The 24,975-nt window shown below is 37.9% G+C and overlaps 1 protein-coding gene across 1 annotated transcript in view; it reads left to right on the forward strand.

Annotated features, from left to right (window-relative positions):
* The window catches only part of LOC126249716 (fas apoptotic inhibitory molecule 1), a 78,536-nt gene that overhangs the window by 8,981 nt on the left and 44,580 nt on the right, over nt 1–24,975 (forward strand). The window contains exon 2 of the mRNA XM_049951397.1: nt 10,812–10,937. Coding sequence (XP_049807354.1) covers nt 10,812–10,937 — 126 coding nt within the window. The remainder of the gene's footprint in view (nt 1–10,811; nt 10,938–24,975) is intronic.

A 24,975-nucleotide genomic window follows, 5' to 3' on the forward strand; every position in this document is an offset into this window, starting at 1 on the left:
AACTATCGACCGATCTATTTGCTGCCAGCTTTCTCCAAAATTCTAGAAAAGCTAATACATGTAAGAATTACTGATCATCTCATGAAGAATGGAGTTCTCAGCAAGAGCCAATTTGGCTTTCAAAAGGGCCGTTCAACAGAAGATGCAGTCTACACATTTGCAAATGAAGTCCTAGAAACCCTTAATGAAAAATGCTAGCACTTGGTGTCTTCTGTGATTTATGCAAAGCGTTTGACTGTGTTCATCACCAGATTCTCTTGCAAAAAGTACAGTACCTCCAAGACAGAAAACAAAAAGTTGTATTGAATAGCTCGGGTGGAGTATGTGACACTTACTCAGATTCTGAATGGTGTTCCATTACATGTGGAGTGCCTCAGGGCTCAGTTCTTGGGCCACTATTATTCCTGATTTTTATAAATGATCTACCATCATGTACAAGCCTGCCGTGTAAATTTACATTATTTGCTGATGATACCACAATTTTTATGAGCAGTAGAACAGACAACAGTCTTGAGGAACTCATTTATCACACACTCTCAGATGTGGTTAATTGGTTCAAGGTGAATGGTCTCTCATTAAATTCCAGTAAGACCAGCTTTATTCAATTCTGTACAAAAACAGAAAAAGAGAGAGAGATAAGTGCGACATGTGGTAATCAACCAATAGTAAGAACGGAAATAACAAAATTTCTTGGAGTGCACATTGAAAAGAAAATGAACTAGTCTTCACATATTATTGATCTCTGTAAGAGGCTTAGCTCTGCTACCTATGGTTTACGAGTTGTCACTGCATGTGTTGAACCTAACACTGCAAAAGTGGCATACTATGGCTATTTTCATTCTCTGATTGAGTACAGAATTATTTTTTGGGGCAACCAGCAATTAGCAAGGAAAGTGTTCATTATACAGAAGCGAGCTTTAAGAATTATATGTGGATTGCGCCCAAGAGACTCGTGTAGAAATAGTTTTCATAAACTTTAAATATACACAACTACATGCCAATATATTTTTTCTCTCATGTGTTTTGTTTGTAAAAATATAGAGATATTTCAACCAAACAGTAGTTATCATGAGCATAACACATGGAGGAAGAATGAGATACACAGCGAGCTCAGAAATTTGAGCTTGGCAAAAAAGGGTGTCCACTACACTGGAGCAAAACTCTTCAATGCTCTTCCTCCCAAAATAAAGACAGAGATTCATAACAAGAGTAAGTTTAAGAAAGCACTAAAAATATTTCTGCTAGAAAAAGCTTTTTACAGTCTAGATGAATTTTTAACTAAATAAATTGTTATATTTTAATATTATATAATACAAGTTGACATAATGCCACTAAGAATGTTATTTAATCTGAGCTCTGTATCTGTGTGTGCTCTGTATCTGTTTTCTGTAATGTTTTAATGATTCTAAGAAAATATGTATTTTCTTTTTCTGTATTGCTGCCCAAAGAATTTACTGTATAAATTTTTATATAATTATGTACTCAAATTTCTGTATATGCTATAAGATTATCAGATTGTATTTGTAAAAAACTGACTCGTTCCACGTCCTCGTGTATCCAACACAGTTGGACCTATGGAACACGAAATAAATCAAATCAAATCAAATCACTCCACATGTGTTGGTATCCCATTCTGATACTATTGTGATACCTACTTGACTGTCCAGTATAACTTCTTGTTTTCTGTTAGGGAGGTGTGAATCAAACCACTTCCTTGCACTTTTACCTAGATATGTAGTTTTGTGTAAAGGTGTTTAGTGACTGATACAGTCAAATGCTTTTGATAGATCACAAAATATTCAAAAAATCATCATTTATTTGTTGTTAGACTACAAAGCATTGGCAGCAAATGGAAATATTCTATCTTCTGTTGATAACCCCTTCTGAAATCCGAACTGACTTGCTGATGGTACTATGCTCACTAGGGTGCTTGCAATTGTAGCTTGCATTACTTTTTCTAAAACCTTGGAAAAGTTGATCAGTAGTGACACTGGTTGATAGTTAGAAGTATTTGCCTTATATCGTGTTAATACAGTGGTTTTACAACTGATATTTAAGCCACATGGCTGAGTTTGCCTTCTTAAATGGTGCATTGAAAATTTGTCAAGGGATTCTACTTAAATAGTTACCAAAACATTCAAAATTTACTAGTTATGCTGTGAACTCCAATAAAATTTTTACTTTTCAAAGATTTAATGAGTTTTTCAATTTCATTTATAGTGACTGTTATTACTTGTATCTGTTGAATTGTGCTAAGTACACTGGCTTGCAGAAAATTCAAGGTTTGATTTATGTAATCTTCAACTGACACAATAAAATCATTTTCGTCATCACCCAATTTAATTATTACTGAACATTTGGCTGCAAGTAACAGTGAGAATGGCTTCAACAATACCAAAAAAATTTCTTTGTTTATGTAGTGTTTTTCTTCAATGCACTTTATTCTTAAACCCTTACCATTCACTCATTAGTCCCAAATAGTGAACATAATGCAGCTGTGTATTTCTTTCAGTATATTTAATCAGTTGTGAATGCAACCAACTATTTACTGCTTCATAATTTTCCTATTTCTGTGTAATATAAGACTAAGTCTTGGTTAGCATGTTTATTTTTCCACTAAATACAGTATTACATTGACAAAGTCTATTGATGTTATCAAATTGAGACTGGCTTTTAATGAGAAACGTTTTATGGAAATTAATGTACAATGAGGCAATGATCTCCTTATCTTTCTTAGCAAGTTGAACTTTCATAAATGTATTGAATTTCCAACTGGCTGAGTTTGCCCAAAGGGCGTGATCTTTGAATTACTTTCCTGCGTGGAAAACCAAGAACTTTGGGTTACACTGAGAGGCTGTCCTGAGCAGACATATTTGCTTAAATAAAACTATATCTGTCTTCAGCCTTAAATTGTTTAAGGAGTGAAGGTGACAACTCATTGAATAGTGGTGGTACAGAGTTGTTGACGGGCACATGAACAAGACTGAGAACTTTGCTAGCTTTCAGATGAATCTTTCTTCAGAGCTATATACATACATGCTACAGGGTGTCCCAGGAACAATGGTCCATATTCAGGGATATGACAAGAATCATCATCTGAAGCAAAAAAAATTCATATGGGCAAAGGCCCTATATTGAATGGTTTCTGAGACGGAACACATTTAATGAGCATTGTCATTTATTTTTTGTATTATCCAATACACTACCAGGTTTACACATGCGTAGTAATTGTTAAACATTACAACAAAATACCTATTGAAAGATATGAGTTTTAACACATTCACCCCCAAGCATCACCATACGTATCACATTACAGTTTTTGTATGGTTCATAATAAATGTTTGAATTCACCACAGTTTCAATGTATTTGTGCACTCTTGAGAGAATGCATTGTTTTGATTGCCTGAGTGTGTCTGTACTTTCCCTAATGAGACCAAGCAGTTCATCTTACTTATTCGAATTTCATTTGTACAGTTTAAATTTCATCCAGCCCCACAAATAAAAATCTAATGGTGTAAGGTATAGTGATCTTGGTGTCCAATTAACTGTACTACCACAACCAATCCAGAAATTAGGGCAAGTGTGGTTGAGATGTTCCCTCACTTAGCTGGTAAAATTTGTAGGGGCTCCGTCATGCTGGAAGTACATCGCAATCCATGTGGCAAAAGGGACAACCTCCAAAAAATGCAAGTAATTCTGCCCTGTCATTTGCTCTTCTAAAATGACTGGATCTATTGATATGTTATCAGTCATGCCACACCAAACATTGTGTGGATTTTTCTACAACCAATGATTCCATTCCCTGTAAATGTACTGATGAAAGAAAGTGGTGATTTTCATTTAACCAGTGATAAAATTGAAGTTGCGTGGCATTGCCACTAATGTGAGGGTCATAGACACACTGTATGTGAAATGGGTATAAGTTTTTCATATGTAATGTTTGCCATACATGTGTTCATGTGACATTGATACGTGCAGATAGTTGCTGCATACTGGTAGGACTACACTTCACCATTTCAACAATGTGATGCTGTTCCTGCACAGGTTTTTGAACTACATGTTCAGAAGAAAAGTGGAAATTGGGAAGAATACCTGTCTCATCCAACGTGCTGAAAACTGGTAAACATTCTACGATCAGGAATTTGACATGTCAGAAAGCGTCGATGATACTGTTCATCAGCAGCAGGAGCACTAACATCACAGAAGCCATAAATATACAACTTACCTTCATATTCTTCATCAGTGTACATGTGTGACATTTTGCCAGCATGTGTACAAACACAGTTAACCAATGCTTCTCCTTGACACACTCTCAATCCCTCCCATTGCTTCACTTGAAACACATCATGAACAATTATGCATTCAGCAGGCTAGTTTAATGGCAGAAAGACATCTCGAGCAAAGAGGTTAAAAGCAATTAGGTATGTTAGGCTAGAATAAAACATCAAAGAGGTTGTGCAGTAAGACACATTTGTGAGCACCACTAGCCCAAAAACAAATGTACAGGGTTATTACAAATGATTGAATCGATTACACAGCTCTACAATAACTTTATTATTTGAGAAATTTTCACAATGCTTTGCACACAGATACAAAAACTCAAAAAGTTTTTTTAGGCATTCACAAATGTTCGATATGTGCCCCTTTAGTGATTCGGCAGACATCAAGCCGATAATCACGTTCCTCCCACACTCGGCGCAGCATTTTGGTGAATTGCGAAATGACAGACTGGAGGATTTTACAAAACTGGTGCTACCCCTAATGGAGTTTCAAATCTTGACAACAGTCTGTTCTCTAAGTTAAGCAGATCTTTCTCTCTTCCTAACACAAGACACTCTAATCCCAGCTTTGGCAGGTGATCACTAAGATTTTAATAGTCACTTCTGTCAGTGCATTTCTGTGGATCTCCTAAATCTGTTACTATTTGGAATGAATGGAGAATCATATCATCTAAAAATCTCTCATAGGCACCAAAATTACAGTCAGGTAGATGGCTATCAGTTGTACAAGTCCGGAAAGTCACAAGACCTTCAAAATATTTTGTTTAAGCCTTCCCTGTCACAGAACCAGATTCCATGATGAGTTCTGGGGTCAATGCTAGAGGTTATGAGCTTCACAGAAATTCTAGGAGTGAGGATAATCTGCCCAGCCTCCCCTGTCAGTCACTGGAATGATAAAAGTATGATCTCAGAGCCCAGATGCCAAGCATCATCTGCTGCTATGTGTGTCACAGTATGTAGCAGGTTCCGATGCTGTTCCCTCAGTGGCCATCAGAACAGCATCTTCAACATGTTCAATGAGGACCCATGTGCACAACTAAATGTAGAAGGTGATCTTTTTATCTCTTGCTGCAATTCTTCTTAGGGGAGCCATTATTTGATGTATGTTAAAAACTGCTAGTGCTTAACTGATTCTTATCCTTCTGTGCTTGTATCCCCCAATACAAGACACACCATGCTTCTCAACACATGAAGTGCATTGCACTGGCATGGTTTCAGTTTCAGTGGGAAACAGTATCTTGAATGTATTGCTAAAGGGGATGGGTATAGAATCATGGGTATATAATCTTGAGGTCTTCCTGTTCCCTGCATTTCTTGTGCAGGACCAATAGATCTGCTACTAACATGCCACTCACAGTCAATTCAACAAGTAGTTCAGCAGGTATGTACACTTTCAAAATTGTTTTATGTTTTAAATTTAGAAATTCAGATGCTTATAAACAACAGTTTTAGTATTAATTTATGTTCAATATTCATTTAGTCTTTTAGCAGCCCTTTTTTGGTGGATTGCTTGTGATGGTAGTGGTCATGGTAGTGTGGTGGTGGTAGTAGATTTCATTTCAAAGCCCCTTTCAAATACATTTCTTTAGACTGGATAATGACATTTATTTTCAGAAAAATTGCCCTAATCATATAGCACTCACTCAAGACATTTAGAAAAACCTAGAGCTTTCTTTACTATGATGAAATTAAGGAAATCATAAAATAAACTATTGTAGATCACGTAAAATTTATAGTTCACTTGCCTTTCTTGCTGTTGCATGAGAAAGACGCAGTCTTAATCACTGCTCAAATTTTCAAAAGTGTATAAGCCATGTGAACATTTGTTACTGTCAAAACTTTTCATTCATTGCTAGAAATAATTAAAGTCATCAAAAGATCAAAACAAATTGCAAAATGATTTAGAAAAGATGTCTGTATGGTGCAAAAATTGGCAATTGTCCCTAAATAATTAAAAGTGAGAGGTCATCTACATGAGTGTCAAAAGAAATCTGTTAAACTTCAGTTACCTTATAAATCAATCAAATCCAAATGTCATAAATTCAACTAAATACCTAGGAATTACAATTAAGAACAACTTAAATTGGAAAGAATGCATAGAAAATGTTGTGGGAAAGGCAAACCAAAGACTGTGATTTTAGAATACTTAGAAGCTGCAACAGATATAGTACGCTTGTCCATTCTCTTTTGGAGCACTGCTGCATGGTGTGGTATCCTTACCAGATAGGATTAATGGAATACATTGAGAAATTTCAAAGAAGAGCATCACATTTTGTACTATCAAGAAATAGGGGAGAGAGTGTCACGGACATGATACATGATTTGGAGTGGACATCATTAAGACAAAGGCATTTCTCATTGAGGAGGGATCTTCTCACAAAATTTCAATCACCAACTTTCTCCTCTGAATAAAATTTTTTTTTCTGATGCCAACCTACATAGGGAGGAACAATCAGCATAATAAAATATAGGAAATCAGAGCTCACACAGAAAGACATAGGTGTTCGTTTTTTCTGCGTATTGTAAAGGTGGTTCGATGAACCTTCTGCCACACTGAAGTGTGGTTTGCAGAGTATCCATGTAGATGCAGATGTGACATCACAACGCTGTCATCATGAGTTCCACCACTGTGCCAATCAACACTATCTATATATATACTAAGATGGTATCTGTTCTTTCGGATATCAAATTGTCCCAAGAGAGAAACCTTCAGTTTATTGTAAGTCCATAATTGCCTAGTGACAGATGACAGGATTGGAGAACCCAACTGAAGATATGTCTGAGAATTGATGATAGTGGCAGCAGAACCTACATGCAAACAGCTCGACCAAGTATTTGGACAGTGAGGAATAACTTCCCTGAAAGGGAAGAAGTACAATTGACAGATAACACAGAATCAGAATCAGCGTCATGTTCATGAACATCATGTATGCGGTTGGATTGGCAAACGGATGACACATGACCCTTTTTTTTTGCATTTGTGACACACGGCCCAACGTTGTGGACAATCTTCTTGTGAATGTTTCGTAAAACACTGCGGACATGAAGGAAGTTGCCGTGGGTTTTGCTGCAGTTTCTTAGAGGTTTGCTTACGGTTAGGCTGAGGCTGTGCTTGGGAGCGTACTGTGGCCACATCGGCCAGGGGGGAAACGCCACACCCTTCGTGAACATCGCACAGAGGTTGTATTTCCCCGACGTCGCCCCATGCCTCTATTTGCGCTCCAGCGGCGCGAGAAATTTCAAAGGACTGAGCAATGGATAGGACTTCATCTAGAGTCAGATTTGCCAACTGAAGGGAACATTGCCTAACTTCTTTGTCGGGCGCCAATCGGATAATAGCATCCCGTACCATGGAATCGGCGTAGGATTCTTTGTGAACTTCAGTAACAAACTGACACTTTCTACTGAGGCGATGAAGTTCAGCAGCCCAAGCGCGATAGGATTGATTTGGTTGTTTTTGACAATGATATAAGGCAACACGAGAGGCTACCACATGCGTTTGCTTTTGAAAATAGACAGACAGAAGTGAGCACATTTCAGCAAAGGACAAAGACGCAGGATCTTTCAAAGGAGCCAATTGCGACAACAACTGATACATTTGAGGTGAAATCCATGAAAGGAACAGAGACTTACATGTTTGTTCATCCACGACATGAAATGTCAAGAAGTGCTGTCGAAGACGTTTTTTGTAATCAGACCAGTCTTCTGCCGTCTCTTCATAAGGAGGAAAAGTAGGTAGAGGCAACGACGAGAGACGCCCCGCATTTGATGCCGCGACGAAATCACGAATCGCATTTGTGAGAAGCATTTGCTGTTCTATGAGACCTTGCAATAGTTGCTCTAAAGTAGCCATGGAAACATGTGGGTCAACGATGGAAAAGAAAAGTCCCAACCCCGTCGCCAATTGTTATAACTTCAAGTTGAACAGATATATTTCAAGGAAGATGCAATACATGAAAGTCACAGATCAAGTAAACAGAGTAAGACGTGTGTACACTTTAACAGTCAAATCATAACTGAGTCTAAGTCTAGTGGCCACTGGCTGGCTGGCCACTTAGGTGGCTGGCAGACAGCGCCGCATGTAGAAGACATGCGTAACTGCGCGGCAGCACTTTGAAAGATCGGCGAGTCACAACAAGAACATGTATGCAAAGAATGCACAGGCATGGAAATCTTGCATGTGCATTGATTTGCAGGTAGATGGCAGATACCATCAGCCGTACTTAGCCACCAGCAAGGTTTAACCACCTGAAGATGTCAGACTGTTGCTCCGAAGCAATGTGGAATTTGCACAGTGTCATCTGATGGCAAACCAGACTATTTACAACATATACATATGGAAAGCATGAAGAGTCACATGTAGTTTCTCTGTTCGGAACACTCTGCTACAGAATGAAATATGTTTTCTGGAACTATTTTTGGCTTTTGCCTGGTATTCTAATTACATTTTAACACTTCATTTAGGAACATTTTCCTGGATTCAAGTTTTTTTAACTTGTCGTTAAGCACTGAAACAGTTTGTATCACCATACAAGTCTATAAACTATGTGCTGAATATTAGTGTAGTGATACATGAAAGTACAGGTGAAACATCCTTACATGGTAAGATAACTAGAGAGGTAAAAGAAATATGATGCCTAAAAAGGTTACAAAAATATACTCTCTTTTTGTAATTAGTTGGTTTGTTTCACAAACATGGTGAAATATGAGGTGTTAAAAATAAGCATGAAAGCAGATCTTCAGAATTCTTCAGGCATATTAGAATGCATGAAAGCCATTTTGGTATACCTGAAGATTCTGATTCATAGTGGTATTTACAGAGTAAAATGTTTCATTATGTACCAGTAATGGAAAAATAAATATTCAGAGTTGATTAACAGATGACTGTAAACCTCTTTCTAACCAATGTGTGACTTGTTTCTCAATGCTTCTTGAATAGCTGACTGAATTTATCCAAAACCAATGTAGTGGGCAAGATAATTCATTGACACAGTTTACACTTAAATATGGTACCTTCTCACCTGAATAAAGAAATATTGCCATCTTAAATGGTTGGACTTTTTATAACAACAAAAAATAAATAATACTGGCACACTAATATCAACTAATTTGGCACTGAATGAAGTAGAATGAGGGAATTCAGGCGAGTGAAAAACTTACTGTAAGCATCATGTGCACATTGAGTGATGTAATTTGTAAGCTGAGATGTAGGTAGAGACTGGTATCAGAAATGATGTACTTGTGTATCAGGCTAGGTGGGGACAAATGGCATTTAAATAATAAAATAAAAACAATCAGTGGAAAAAGCAATGCATTCGTGTATAAAACACTGTTATTTCACTAAAGTTTAAAAGTTTACCTGATTTCTTCAGTTTAATAATCAATGAAAGGAGTTTAGAATTTCTTAATGTTCTAATCTGCTCCCATTGATAGTATACTACAGTTCCAGTAGAATGAAATGCTCTTTCTTTTCTAAATAGCAAGTACTGCACAGCCTCCAAAGCACTATTACCTGGGCAAAATTTCTGATAGCACATCTCACTCAATAAAACAGGAAAGTGGTAATAGTCATGCAGGTTGAATCTATGTAATAATGTATATGTAAGATTTGAAAGCATCATGACGTAAAGCTTGTATGGTTTTAAGCTGATAGTGACTAGGAGTATTGTTATGAAAGGGTGGAATGCCACATGTTAGCATTATATGTAATTTATATTTGACAACATAATAAATATGATGAATGGGTTTTTAAATAATTAAATTGAGAAAATGGAATAGAACATATCCCCTGTCCACCTAAGTCTACTTGACCCCAGAAAACAGTGGACTACTTGATTGGAAACTTGTCCTAGATCAAGACTGTGGAATGTTTCCACATTATTGTTGATTTCTGATTTGAACAGGTTTATCTGTGTTTCATCATCTGCCACAATATATAGCCAAGACATTTATGTATTTTGTGAAGGCATTATTGACTTTCATGATCAATTTATTGATGTTATAGTTATTGAGCATCTCTCAGAATTTGAGACATTCTCTGATTCCAAAGAAGCAATAAATATTCTATGAATACTGTCTGATACAATTGTAATACCAATTTGTTTCATAGTCCACTAGTTGTTGCAGGTGACTAGTATGATTTTGAGTAATATGTGTTAATGCTTCCCCAGTTTGTTCATCTTCAGTTGACTCATCTCTGTGCATGAATTCCCTATGTTATTATTTTGCTGTATAATATGAAGGTGCGTGTTTCTTCAGTGTCTGCATAATAGTACTTTTATTGCCTGACATAATATACATTTCAGACATAGAAATTTTGATTCAAAGTAATTTTTATATTTCATATTGATTTACAGTTAATAACATTTATCACAAGCTGTCACTGTTTCATATATGTTAATACAAACTGGATCATGATTTCTGTGCCATGCTCCGTAAGGTGGAATGTTGAGTATCAGTGTAGATGTAAATGTTATGAACAGATCACTGCTAACATTGTTTTTATTAAGAGTGTGAATTTTGTTTCACAAGGAATCAGAACAGGCTTCTGGTGATCTAGTTGCCATATGGGATGTTCCTCTCAATGATGGAGTTCATAGGATTGAATTTGAACATGGCACAGCATCTGGTAAACGCATCGTAAGAGTTGATGGAAAAGTAAGTTCTTACCTTAATTTGAAATCTACAAAACCATGAACTTAAGGGAGATGCATGACTTTATCTTAGAGATGTTCTTTCTTTCCACATGTTTTAGTTATTTCCTTGAATGTATTTTTATAGTAGTCTGAGGAATAGCTGAATGTTGTGTATCGTGTACATAATATGAGGGTGTAACTAACTGAGGTAATTATACTGAAAAATCTTCTGCCTTTCTGTAAAATCCCAAAGCTGCTCAGAATAAGATTGCAATGTTAGTTGAAAATATGGTGCTTAATGTAACAAACGAATTAGAAACAAAAATGAAATACCCCATAAAATAACTAATGAAAAATGGATCGGATAGATCATTTGTATCTTGCTGCCTTTTTTTTTTTTATTTACAAAGTAGGATAGATGCTGAGAACTTTAGTTTAATGATCTATGCCAATTGATTGGTTGCTATTCAAAAGCAGCATACCCAGGATCTGAGATAGGGGTGGGGGGGAGGGAGGTTACAGTGACTAGTGATACAAGAAACAACATCACAAATAGAACCCAGAGCCATCTGACATTTTCAGCTGTAAAGAGAACAGCGACAAACTGCAAAATAGTTTTGAGGTTTCATGATAAATGGCTCCATATACACTTATTACCAATCAGTATCCATTTCTTCAAATTGATATATCTGTTTTTGTGGCACAGTAGGAATTCGAGTTCAGTAGGACAGATACCCTCCTCTGTCTCTTGTTGCATATGCCCATATTGCTGTAAACTACACCAGCCTCTGGAACAGCTACTTGGGCTTCTCCACCAAATAGATTTCAGGACCAGTTAACGTACATTATATCATTCACTCACATTTTTAATGAAGCATTTCAGAGTTGTTATATCTACTATCATTTCCCCTGCTCTCATATGGTCAGTACAAACTTTTTTGTTTCCAAAAACTTCATCATATGAGCAATAAGCATGTGTACCACTGTAAACAATAGGGAAAAGTGATAGTTTTTGATAGTTTTCTGTTTATCTCCTTTGATTTTTCCACATTCTATTAAGTATATTCATTTCTTCACAGCTATAGGGAAAACTATTTTTCCCTTGGTGGTCTAGTAACCCATTATTTTAGAGCATGTAGTTGGAGACAGGAAGTTATTGCTTTAATCTCCAGCAGCTAATGGGTTTCAAACAGTTGTTTTGAGTTTTGTCTGTGGAAAAGTTGTGCATATAAATTTCATTATAAACTAAATAGTGGTTTAAATTTCATGTTAAACAGTTATTTTTGTAATTGTTGAGTTGGCCTTGTCAAGAGGCTGGAGAAACTCATGGGTATACCAGTGCTACTTAGCGTATGTCTACTAACATGCCACAAACAATGGAAAAATTACAGGTAATGCCTTATCACAGAGATAAAGTGTTGAACATACCTGCAGAGTTGTATTGGTGAAATATTTCAGGGAAAACTTGGAGAAAGTTGCACATAAAGTCTGATCGTGCTATGGTATTAGAGAGAGATTGCAACATTCTAGCTGCAGACTGAGAGATTCAAATGATTGGGGTGGTTAGTAAGGACAGGGATTTATGTGATATTGTTTTATATACCTTATCTGAAAATTAATTTTAGCACTTAATCTGAGAGTGACTCGTGATTTCCTGGTTACAAGGTGGCTGAACTTATTGATTCAATTAACATAGAAAAGGTGACCATAAGACTGTTACAGTATCATTGGCTACAGGTTTTAATAGGAACATTAAGGCTGTTGCTTCATAAGTGAAACAAGAGATAGATTTCAGATCACATGAACAATCAACATCAAACATTCATCTCTGAAATTGAAAATGTTGAGTATGTTGTTGTGGTCTTCAGTCCAAAGACTGGTTTGATGCAGCCTTTTGTGCTACTCTGTCCTTCCGAAGCTTTTACAGCTCCAAATAACTACTGCAACCTACAGCCTTCTGAATCTGCTTTCTGTGTTAATCTCTTGGTCTCCCTCTATGATTTTTACTCCCCACACTTCCCTTCAGTACTGAATTCATAATCCCTTAATGCCTCAGAATGTTTCCCACCAACCAATCCCTCCTTCTACTTAATTTGTGCCACAAATTTCTTTTCTCATCAGTTATATTAGTACTTTCTTATTATTTATATGATCTACCCTTCTAATCTGAGTATAAGTAGACAAAATCCAAAGATACTGTACAATATGTGTTAAACAGGTTTGTGTGAAATAGTCATGAGAACTGGGAAAGGTGCATCATGGCTCAAAATCCATGTTTCAAAGTTTTTCCAAAAGCATCAAGAATGTCATCTGATGGCAAAATCCATGTTTCAAAGTTTTTCCAAAAGCATCAAGAATGTCATCTGACTATTTACAACATATACATAGGGAAAGCATCAAGAGTCACATGAAGTTTCTCTGTTCGGAACACTCTGATACAGAATGAAATATGTTTTCTGGAACTATTTTTGGCTTTTCCCTGGCATTTTAATTACATTGTAACACTTTAATTACATTTTAACACTTCCCCATACTTCAAGAACATCAAGAGCATCACCACGGTCTTAACTGTAACCACAGCCTTGTTCACAAACATCAACTGAATGTAGCCAAACTGGGCATATGGAAAACCAAAAGTTAAGTATTCAATAAATTCAAAAGTAAAATTCTATCCACTGATCTAACAAAAAATGCTAAGAAGTTTTGGTCTAGAAATAAGTCAGTAAATGGATGAAAGCCATCTATCCATTCATTAGATGACCATACTAGCATGAAAAATAAAGATGTCAGAGTGTAGAGCAGGGTACTAAATTCCATTTTCTGAAATTGTTCCACTGAGGAAGACCACACTACAGTTCTTCCTTCCAGTTATCACATGAATGCAAAAATAATAAATATCAAGATAAGCACTAGAATAGAAAATCAAGTAAAACTACTCAGCTGAAGAAATTTGACTGGATCTGATGGAGATACCTACATGATTCTACATTGACTATACAAAAAAATTATTCCTCAGAATTCTATCATAGATAACTGAATGAATTGCGTGTGGCAAATGTTTGGAAAATGTGCAGATCATTGCCATTTCAGAAAGAGTCACTGGACGGTTGCATGCAACAACGCATCAATATCAGTAATCTCAATTTGCAGAATTTTTCATACTAGTATATTATGACCTTTCTGGGGATAAAAAATCTCATCTGTAGGAATTAGCATGGATTCTTGAAAGAAGAGTTTTGTGACACTCAGCTCATTCTGTTCTGTCACAAACCCAGAAGACAGTAACTACTAGTGTCAGGCTGATGCCTAGTTTCTTGACTTCTGTGAAGTATTTGGTAAAGTTCCCATTACATCCAAATGAATAAAACATGAGCATACTGAATATCAGATCAGATCTGTGATTGGATTGAGGAGTGACAAGCAAATAGAACACATCATGCCATTGTGTTAACTTCAGAGTAGTGTTATTGGACCATTACTGCCAACAATATTTATAAATGATCCAGTGGTTAATGTCAGAACTTCCATTGGGTGTTTTTGGATGATGCCGTTCAACATAGAGAAGTCACAACACTAGAAAATTATAGTGAAATACAGAGGATGGAAACTTGTGTCATGTTGACCATCAACATGAAAAAATGTAATGTATTGCAAATAGATAGGTGGAAAGAGTGGAAAGACTTGTTATTGTTTCATTACATAAAAAACAATACATTAGATGAATCATGGATTGTCACTCATGGAGAGTGAAATAAGACATAAGGATGGCAGTAGCTTTGCTTTATTAACATCATTATTCCAGGTCTCGATCATAGTACATGAGGAGTGGCTTGGTGGAGGTGTCCAGTTACCTCTCATATGAAACAATACATGTCTGGCATTGCTGACAGCACAAACAGTGGAGCCAAGTGTGGTGTCACTCGAATTCCACTGTCAGCAATGACTCAGGAAAGGCTTCCCCATTCAATGGTTGAACAGCGGACTCTGTACAGCATTCCAGGATGTCACTCAGGGTGTCACATTCTTGTGGTCTAGGCTGTGATACTGAGATGAGAATAATTTAGTTCATGAATGGTTGAGTACTTATATGCTCCAGACTATGGTTGTTTAGGGCTTAAGGCACATTCTCTAAAAACTTCCATGGTGGCAATTGAGGGCAGACTACTGTCTTACCCCCAATGTATTGCAGCATTAGCTGTTGCTATACTGCACTTAGCTAGCTCTGCTGCACAATGCCTGTCTGCCATGTTTTGCTTCACAGTGCATAACACTCTTACCTGTTTGTGGCTGACTCTGTTGCAACTCACTTCCACTCTGGCATACTTTTTGACCAAATACAGTCAATACGGTATTTGCCCTCCTTTTTATCAATACCTGGCCCCTAGGTTGCCCAAACTAGATTATCCTTTACACTAGAGTTCCTGCTGACCAGCCCTTCTGGCCCTAATTCGCTTCTTAAGAATTATTCTAACAATTGGTTTTATTAACAGTGTCACTTAATCTTACACAATTCTACAGGACCCCTTACCCTGCTCCTTAATTTAAACACCATGGAACTAATTTCATTACTAGGCTTCTTGCACAATAACTTGTAATTCTATTTCCAAATTTACAAGTTAAAATGAATCAGTTATCCTTAATATTGCCCCCTTGTGTGTTCATCTGCATTCTCCTGCTTTTATGCTCAGGGTATCCAATCCACTGGAATCTGAATGATGGGTGAGTCCAAACTCAGTCTTTTGCTCCGCCTTCTGCATATCATAACAAGGACTACACTTAGCAGAACAAGTGCCACTGTGGTGGTTGGTATGACAATAGTTAATGTCATCTCTTTCTGGTAGTTATTTTCCTTCTATGAATTTACTTGCTGCAATAAGATTTCCAGGGAGACTCATGACTCCTGCTGGTTTATTTGCATGTTTATAGACTGCATTAACTCTGGCCCTAGAGTTTGATTTAAGCTAGTTTTATTTGTGGCACGTAGCACTTCCATGGGGTCCTCTGGCCAATACAAACAATGCTATGAAATATTCAGTTGAGTTAACCCTGAAGTCATGGTTGTCAGTTGGAAAGTAGGCCCCATTATTGCGTATGCTGTTCCATTTAATAACAAACCATTCTGGTTTAATTCTAGCCCCTTTGCTGATGTAAGCTTCACCTGCTCAAACCAACTAGCCGTTACTACCATTTCGTCAAAGGTAGAGAGCAACCAATGGGTCTCGACATGCTGAAAGTGCAATTCTTGCTTGATCACTTCTTTATTGCATTCTCTTGCCTCCTTTTGTCCCATTAGCAGTTTCACCTCACAGGAATCCTGCCCCTCTCTTATTATCATATTCAAACTGATTGTGATTTCCCATCAGTAGCATTTTTGTAGCTTTCTTCCTCAATTTTCATGTATCTTCCCTTCTTTTTTGCAGTTAATAATAGTCATTGAATTTTTACACTTACAATTTTTTTTTTTCATTTATAGGATATGCATGAACTATGTAGCACTTGGGACATTCTTGTTTACCTACTACTGGTACAGAAATGGAATGCAAACTTTTGCTTCATCACTTCTCACTTATACTGTGGCTACCTGGAATGAAAGGTAATTTTTTTTGCTCAGGTTCTAGAACAACCCCAACTCCAGTGGTAGTTCCTTCTGTACTTTCCATAGCCCATACAATTATACTGCTCTGGTGACAACAAATTTACCCCTAGCTGACCTCTTACAGCCTGCTGCACAGCCTCCCATAGTTCTATTACTCTTCCTCGTGCTTCCCAAACACTATCTTTTATGGACTGCAATCATTTTTCATTACTACTTTCCTAACAAAGACTTCTACTTCAGTTTTTAGTTCTCTGATATTCTGGTTAACTGCCTCTTCTGGCATTCCTCATAACTTCTCTGGTCAGTTGTTATAGTGACTGTGTGTTATTCAATATGTCCTTCTCTAAAGTCATAATCTGCATTGTGTGCCAATCACTCATGGCTGTGCTCCCTTGTACCCAGTGCTTAACCTCTTCTACAGTGTTGTTCACCCTTCAAACATTCCTCATCAGCAGTGCTAAATATTGTTTTCATAAGTTGATCCAGCCCCTCTTCCTTGATGTGTGTGGAATAATCCAGAGTACCTGGTCATCTCACTCCTTAATTTCTCATATGCTCCATGTACTCTCTCACATACCATAGCACTTCCTTTGAGTATCCTGTGCCTTTCCATTTCCTGACAGAATTTGTTGAATGCTTCTTTAAATCTTTTCACCTCATAATGCATATCCCATGAGTTGAATAACATCTGTATCACCCAGCGATGACTAATGATCACTACGTCTTCCTGCTTAGTAAACAGCACTCCCCCTTCTAGGTGCTGGTTCTGCAACACTTCCATCCCAATGAAAATCAGTAGTCATGCTATTAACTGCATCATCTTACCTGGACCTCACCTACGGGAAGGAATACCTATTAATGTCCTCTCCCTTAAATATAAAAACAGTTAAATGTCTATCTCCTAGGCCTTCATGCATACAAGTTACTCATTACTATTTCATCCGAAACCTCTTGTTTATCTTCCGATACCTGTTTCCACACTCTCTCTTTCCAGTCCACATCTCCTATCCCTGGAATAACATCCGGACTCCCCTGAAATTGTTTTATTCATAACTTTCATTCTCATTGGCAACTGAATCTTGGCACTTACTGGCGACATAGTCTCTTGGCATGGTCCCTGCAACTGCATAAAAAACTTCTTTGTCTTTCCCTTCGGCTTCTTCCTGTTTCTCCAGTGCTTGTGCATACTCTATTGCAAATTTCCCTAATTGATTTGACAACTCCCTTAACAGAATCTCCAGTCTTCCCATTCTTTATTTTCAATATGTCAAATAGTGATGGCATTTTATGACCATATATTACTTCATATGGTGATAATCCCATGTTTGTATGCTGCTTTGAGTTGTAGGCAGAGTTAGTGTGCTTCAAATAGGCATCCCACTTGGTGTGATGTGAGTCAACATAATACCCAAGCATCTTCCTGATTGTACTATGCACCCTTTCAGTTCTTCCACTGGCTTGTGGATGAAGAGGACTCATCCTTAACTTTTTCACATTCAGTAACTTACACAATTCCCTGAATAGATCTGACATGAAGTTCATTCACTCTCCCATTACTATTGTTTCAGTATCCAATTATTCACAAGTGCTTGTGCTACTGTTGCTTCCTACTGGTTTGGCATCATGACCATTTCTGCACATCCTGAAAAATGCTGTATGATTGTGAGTATGTACTTATCCCCCGCAGGTGTTTTATTGAGACCCCATAAATTTATATGGTGCTAATTCTTCATGCATCCTCTGCAATGGGTCTCTTGTTTGACACAAATCTGCTCTCTTTGTGCACTGAATGCAATTCTGCATGCACTGGTTTACGTGTGTCTGTCTATTCTTCCACCGATACCTTTCTGCTACGCTTCTTTTGGTAGATCTGCAACCCCCATGACCTGCTAATATATGATTATGTGCTTCTTATAGCACTCTATTTCTTAGCTTTGCTGGCACCGCTACCTGAAGTCCCAGCTTGGTTTCTCTGCATAGCAACCCATCCTGCATACAAAACTGTTATGCTTAAAATACTGCTTACATTTGTCATCCATTCTCTGTGCAGTTTGCCATTTCTTATGTTCATTACCACAAAAATGTAATGCTGTTACTTTTCTACTTAAACGATCTGCATTTCTGTGCCGCTTCCCAGGTTTATTCATGACTGTGAAATCAAATTCACTTAGTCTTACTGCCTATCATGCCAACATACTGGCAGGATCCTTTAACCCCAACAACCATTTTAATGCCATGTGATGTGTTATTACTCTAAACATTTTACCATACTGATAACATTTGAAATATGTGATTCTATAAATAAGGCTTAACATCTCTTTCTCTGTTGTGGAATAACTTCTTTACATGGAATTTAGTTGTCTTGATACTAGCCTACCAGATGTTCTGCACTTTCTACCTCTTGTGACAAGACAGCCAAGTGCATGGTTTGATGCATCAGATGATAAAACAAATTCTTTATTAAAATCCAGAAATACCAATATTACACTCAATGTTAAAGCTTATTTTTGCTACTCAAAAATGTGCTGGTACTCTTCTGACTACACAAATGTAGTACCCTTTTTTAATTGTGTAAGTAATCTGGCAGTATCCACAAATCCCTTAACAAACTGGCAGTAATAGTCTGCAAGTCCTAAGAATGATTGCAGCTCCTTTACAGATTCTGGTACATGAAATGCATGTACAGCTCTAATTAATTTTGGGTCTGCCTTAACACCACCTTTACTTATGATATGACTGTGATATGCTGCCTCTTCCATCATAAAATTACACTTTTCTGCTCTGAGTGTTAACTTCACTCCTCTTAACCTTAGGAATACTTCCATTAATTGCAGCATATGCTATTCCATATCACACCTATAGACGAATATGTCATCAAGATACATTAAACATTGCTATGGTTTTAGCCCTCTGAGTTCTCTGTCCAACAATCTGTGAAACATTGCAGGTGCATTTTTTAAATCCAAATGGCATTCTTCTGAACTGATAGTGTCTACAGGGTGCTCAGAACACTGTTTTGTGTTGATCCTCTAGTGCAGCCACTGTGTGGTGATAACAACTCTTGAAATCCATTGTTGAAAAATATATGCATTGTCCTGAATGATCCAAGGTTTCTATGATGTTTGGCAGAGATGAGGTGTCCATAATGGTGTTTGTATTTAGGTGTCTGTAATCACAACGAAACTTATATTTTTGTTTTTCATCCATTGATTATTTTGGCATGATGATTATTCCTGTTCCCCATGGACTATTACTTTCTTCAATTATATATTCATCTATTGAGTAGAAGGAGTTGACATTCAGAAATTCTTTTAATTTCTTTTTAAATGTAGTTTGGCTATCTGTGAAACTTTTAATGCTCTTTGGCAAATGATCAAAGATTACTGTGGCTGCATAATTCACCCTTTCTGTGCCAAAGTTAGATTTAACCCAGAATAGTGAAGATCATCCTTTCTTTTAGTGTTGTAGCTATGAACTTTGCTATTATTTTTGAATTGGAATGGTTTATTAATAATAAATTTCATAAGTGGTAATATGTATTGTGAAGCTACTGTGAATATCCCGAGTTCCATAAATAAATATCTGCAAGGTGATCTTTGGTAGACTCCTGCTATTATCCAATTACAAACTTTTGTGCAATGAATACTTTTTACCTTAATGATAAATTACTGCAAAATATGATGCCATGTGAAAGCTGTAAGTGAAAATAGGCATAGTAGGCTTATTTACTGATATGTTTATCACCAACATTTGCAATAACCCTAATAGCATAATTAGCTAAACCTAACTGTTTCAGCAGATCTTCAACATGTTTCCTCCAATTCAATTTCTCATAAGTGCACACAACCAGAATTTTTAAATATTCTGCCTTAGCAACAGGCTTCTGTTCAAAGTCTATATTTATCAGTGGTGTTATGCCATTTACTGTGCAGAACTGTATATACTGTGCTTTCTCAAAATTCAGTGAGAGTCCATTTGTAGAGAACCACTTAATAATTTTGTAAAATACATTATTTACAATTTCCTCAGCTAATTCTTGTTTTTTTTGGGTGTGATTACTACACTTGTATCATTGCAACAAGAACTAGCTTTGTATCTTCATGAATATAGAGTGGCAAGTCACTAATATACACTGAAGTGCCAAAGAAACCAGTACAGGCACACGTATTCAAATACAGAGATATGTAAACAGGGAGAATATGGCCCTGCAGTCGGCAATGCCTATATAAGACAACAAATGTCTAGCGCAGTTGTCAGATTGATTACTGCTGCTACAATGGCAGGTTATCAAGATTTAAGTGAGTTTGAAGGTCATGTTGTAGATAGCACACAAGCGCTGGGACATAGCATCTCTGAGGTAGCAATGAAGTGGGGATTTTCCTGTACGACCATTTCATATGTGTACCGTGAATATCAGGAATCCGTTAAAACATCAAATCTCCAACAATGCTGTGGCTGGGAAAAGATCCTGCAAGAGTGGGACCAGTGACAACTGAAGAGAATTGTTGAATGTGACAGAAATGCAACCCTCCTGCAAATTGCTGCAGATTTCAAAACTGGGCCATCAACAAGTGACAGCATATGAACCATTCAACAAAACGTCATTGATATGCACTTTTGGAGCCAAGGGCCCACTTGTGTACCTTTGATGACTGCGCAACATGAAACTTTACACCTCGCCTGTGCCTGTCAACACAAACATTGGACTGTTGGTGACTGGAAACAGGTTGCCTGGTCAGATTAGTCTCATTTCAAATTGTATCAAGCAGATGGACGTGTATGGGTATGGAGACAACCTCATGAATCCATGGACCCTGCATGTTAGTAGGAGAATGTTCAAGTTGGTGGAGGTTATGTAATGGTGTGAGACATTTGCAGCTGGAATGGTATGGAAACCCTGATACCTTCAGACATGAGTCTGACAGGTAACAGATACATGAGCATCCTGTCTAATCATCTGCATCCATTCATGTCCATTGTGCATTCCAAAGGACTTGGGCAATTATAACAGGACAATGCGACAGCCTACATGCCCAGAATTGCTACAGAGTGGCTCCAGGAACACTCTTATGAGTTTAAACTCTTCTGCTGGCCACCAAACTCTGCAGACATGAAGATTATTGCGCATATCTGGGATGCCTTGGAACGTGCCATTCAGAAGAGATCTCCACACCCTTGTACTCATGAATTTATGAACAGCCCTGAAGGATCCGTGATGTTACTTCCCTCCAGCACTACTTCAGATATTAGTCAAGGCCATGCCATGTCATGTTGCATCACTTCTGCGTGCTCGTGGGGGCCCTGCATGATGTTAGGCAGGTGTACCACTTTGGCTCTTCAGTTTATATTAAGAACAATAAGGGACCCAAGACTGAACCCTGTAGGACACCATTCTTGATACCTCCTCAGTTAGAGGACTCTGCTGATTTTTTCATACTATCTGTACTGTTAATTTTGACCTTCTGCAGTCTTCCAGTTAAATATTAAACAATTTGTGCACTATCCCACTTATATCACAATGCTTAAGCTTATCTAGAAGAGCTTCATGATTCACACAGTCAAAAGCCTTTGAGAGATAACAGAATATGACAGTGGGTGATGTTTAGTTATTCAGAGCATTTAATATTTGATAAGAGAAAGAATATATAGCATTTTCTGTTGGAAAGCCATTCTGAAAGCCGAACTGACATTTTATTAGTACTTAATTATTTCAAATATGTGAAACTACTCTTGAATACGTTACTTTTTCATGAATTTTGGATAAATAGAATACCTGAGATTGGGTGGTAGTTGTTAGCAACAGACCTATCTCCTTTTTTTATCCAATGGTTTAACAATAGCATATTTCAGTCTGTCTGGAAAGGTGCCCTGTTTCAGTCAGCTGCTACATATGTGGCTGAGAATCCTACTTATCTGTTGGGAACAAGCTTTTAATACTCTCTTGGAAATGCCATCAGTTTCATGTGAGCTTTTACTTTTGAGTGAATTTATCTTCATAATTTCAGTAGGAGAGGTGGGTTGAATTTCAGTTTTGTCAAACTGCATAGGTATTGCCTCTTCCATATGCAGCCTTGCATTTTCTAATGAATAGCGGGATCCTGTTTCCTCTACAACATTTAAAAATGATTATTAAAATGTTTTTTCTGCTTCTGACTTTTCGTTAACAAACTTTTCATTGAGTTTGACAGAAATACAGTATTCCTGTGCTCTCGATTTCCCTGTTTCCATTTTAACAATATTCCAAACTGTTTTAATTTTATTATCAGAGGTGCTAATCACAGACATAATGCACATACTTCTGCACCTTTTGAAAAATATATATCCTTAAATTCAATTAAGTTCCAAAAGTAATTTTGCCATCTGTTCCCTATTGCATCCCTCTAGGTGCTCCACTTTTTCTTTTAATGCAGTGTGAATGGTGTCCGGCGATTGTCCATGGCTGACACCCCTCATGTCCCACTCTTCTTCTTCTAGCATATTCATATTAGCGATGAACAACCCCTTTGTTAGTCCAATGTCCTCTGCGCTAAAATTATCTATAGAAACAGATATCTGTGTTTCACCCTTTATTTCTTGTATGCATGCAGTACCTCTTTTTAACTAAGCAACCTGCCTGATCTAGTACTTTATTTTCTTCTAATGGTTCCACCACACACAAAATTCCAACCAGCAAGCTAGTTCAACACTAACCCAGAGTGATTTCCCAGTACCCTTAGGTACACAATCTTGCGAATCAACTCTTAGTGTGGTTGTTTGTGGTTTAATCAGTTTGTATTTTGTGATAGACTCCCCTCGTGGCATCTCTACACTGGCAATGGGTTCATCTAACTGAAACATTTTCCTATCAACTCAACCCTATGCTGCCATAGATCAATTATGATACAATGCCAATATAAGAAATCTAATCCTAGAATCATGTTGTAGCCCTCACTCACATGAGGCACAATCTCTACACATTATGTAAATTGAACCATATCGAGACAAAAGTCAATGTTCATGTAGCCCAATGGTTGTCATCTTTATCTCCCACTCCACGCCATCTGTATCGTGGAGGGTCCCATTGCATATGTTTCACCAGACCACTATTTGCAACCAACACATGCACCCTGTGTCCAATAATATCCTGCAAAAACCTACTATTCCTCTTATTTCATAAATCATCTCTCTATACGATTTCACACCATCCAGTCTTAGTGGGAATGACCACAGGTGGACCTGCGATTCCCGTTGGTGTTTAATACCTTATTCTTCCCTGGCCCTCTACCTCTAAAACTTCACTTCCTCTGAGGCTGGTGACACTGCCTCTTTACTTACCCCATTCATCCTCATGTGAAACTTTTATACTAGCTGCAAACACTGTCCGTTTACCCTGCGTGCTAGTTGACAAATCAATCTCCTCACACTCTATAGCTAACTGCACTGCTGTGCACAGATCCGTCAAACCCCCCGTCCATAAACAGTTGGATGCTGTGTTGGCCACAATCAACAGACATCAGGCTGCTGCCCTTGGCTGAGGAGGCATCAAGACACCTGAGAAAATTGCTTTGGCACCTCTGGAGCCGTCTTGCTCTGGTAGCTAAGTGGCCAGCGTGACAGAATGTCAATCCTAAGGGCGTAGGTTCGATTCCTGGCTGGGCCAGAGATTTTCTCCACTCAGGGACTGGGTGTTGTATTGTCCTGATCATCATCATTTCATCCCCATCGATGTGCAAGTTGCTGAAGTGGCGTCAAATCGAAAGACTTGCACCGAGCGAATGGCCTACCCAACAGGAGGCCCTCGTCACATGACATTTATTTACCTCTGGAGCCTATGGCGTCAACTGAGATTCCAGATGCCAGTGCACCTTCTGGTCTGCACATCTCGGCCTGTTGATGCTTACCTAATGGTGCCAGCAAATATTGGCGGAGTTGTGAATCTCTGGGTGGAAGGTGAAAGCGGGTACTAGCCAATCTGCTATCACCCTACCTATTAAAAACAGGTTTGAGGTATTGCCTAATGCTGGAAATTTATCTGAGACAGCATGGGACGCCTCGCCCATGGGGATAGTGGGCAATCTTCCTGATAGGTCAGGACAATTGTAGAGGGTGGGATTGCTTGTCATTGAAAGCTCCAGTGACGGGCAGATTATGGGGCCTCTCGGGGAAAAAATAGGCAGAGCAGGTAAGAAGGGCAGTGTCTACTCTGTTTGCTTGCTGACAAGTCTCATCCAGGTAGTAGAGGAGGCTCTGCTGGCAGTAATTGAGCACACTGGGTGCAGTCACCTCTAAATCATGGCTCATGTAGTAATGAATGACACCTGCCACCTGAGTTCAGAGGCCATCTTCAGTTCCAACAGGCAGCTGGCTGATTTGGTGAAAACAAGTACCTTCACCCACAGGGTGGATGCAGTGCTATCATTTAGCAGTATTGTTCCCAGGACTGATTGTGGTCCTCTGGTTTGGAGCCCAGAGGAATTCTAAAACC

The sequence above is a fragment of the Schistocerca nitens genome, chromosome 3 (genome assembly GCF_023898315.1).
Source record: "Schistocerca nitens isolate TAMUIC-IGC-003100 chromosome 3, iqSchNite1.1, whole genome shotgun sequence".
In the NCBI taxonomy this organism is placed as follows: domain Eukaryota; kingdom Metazoa; phylum Arthropoda; class Insecta; order Orthoptera; family Acrididae; genus Schistocerca; species Schistocerca nitens.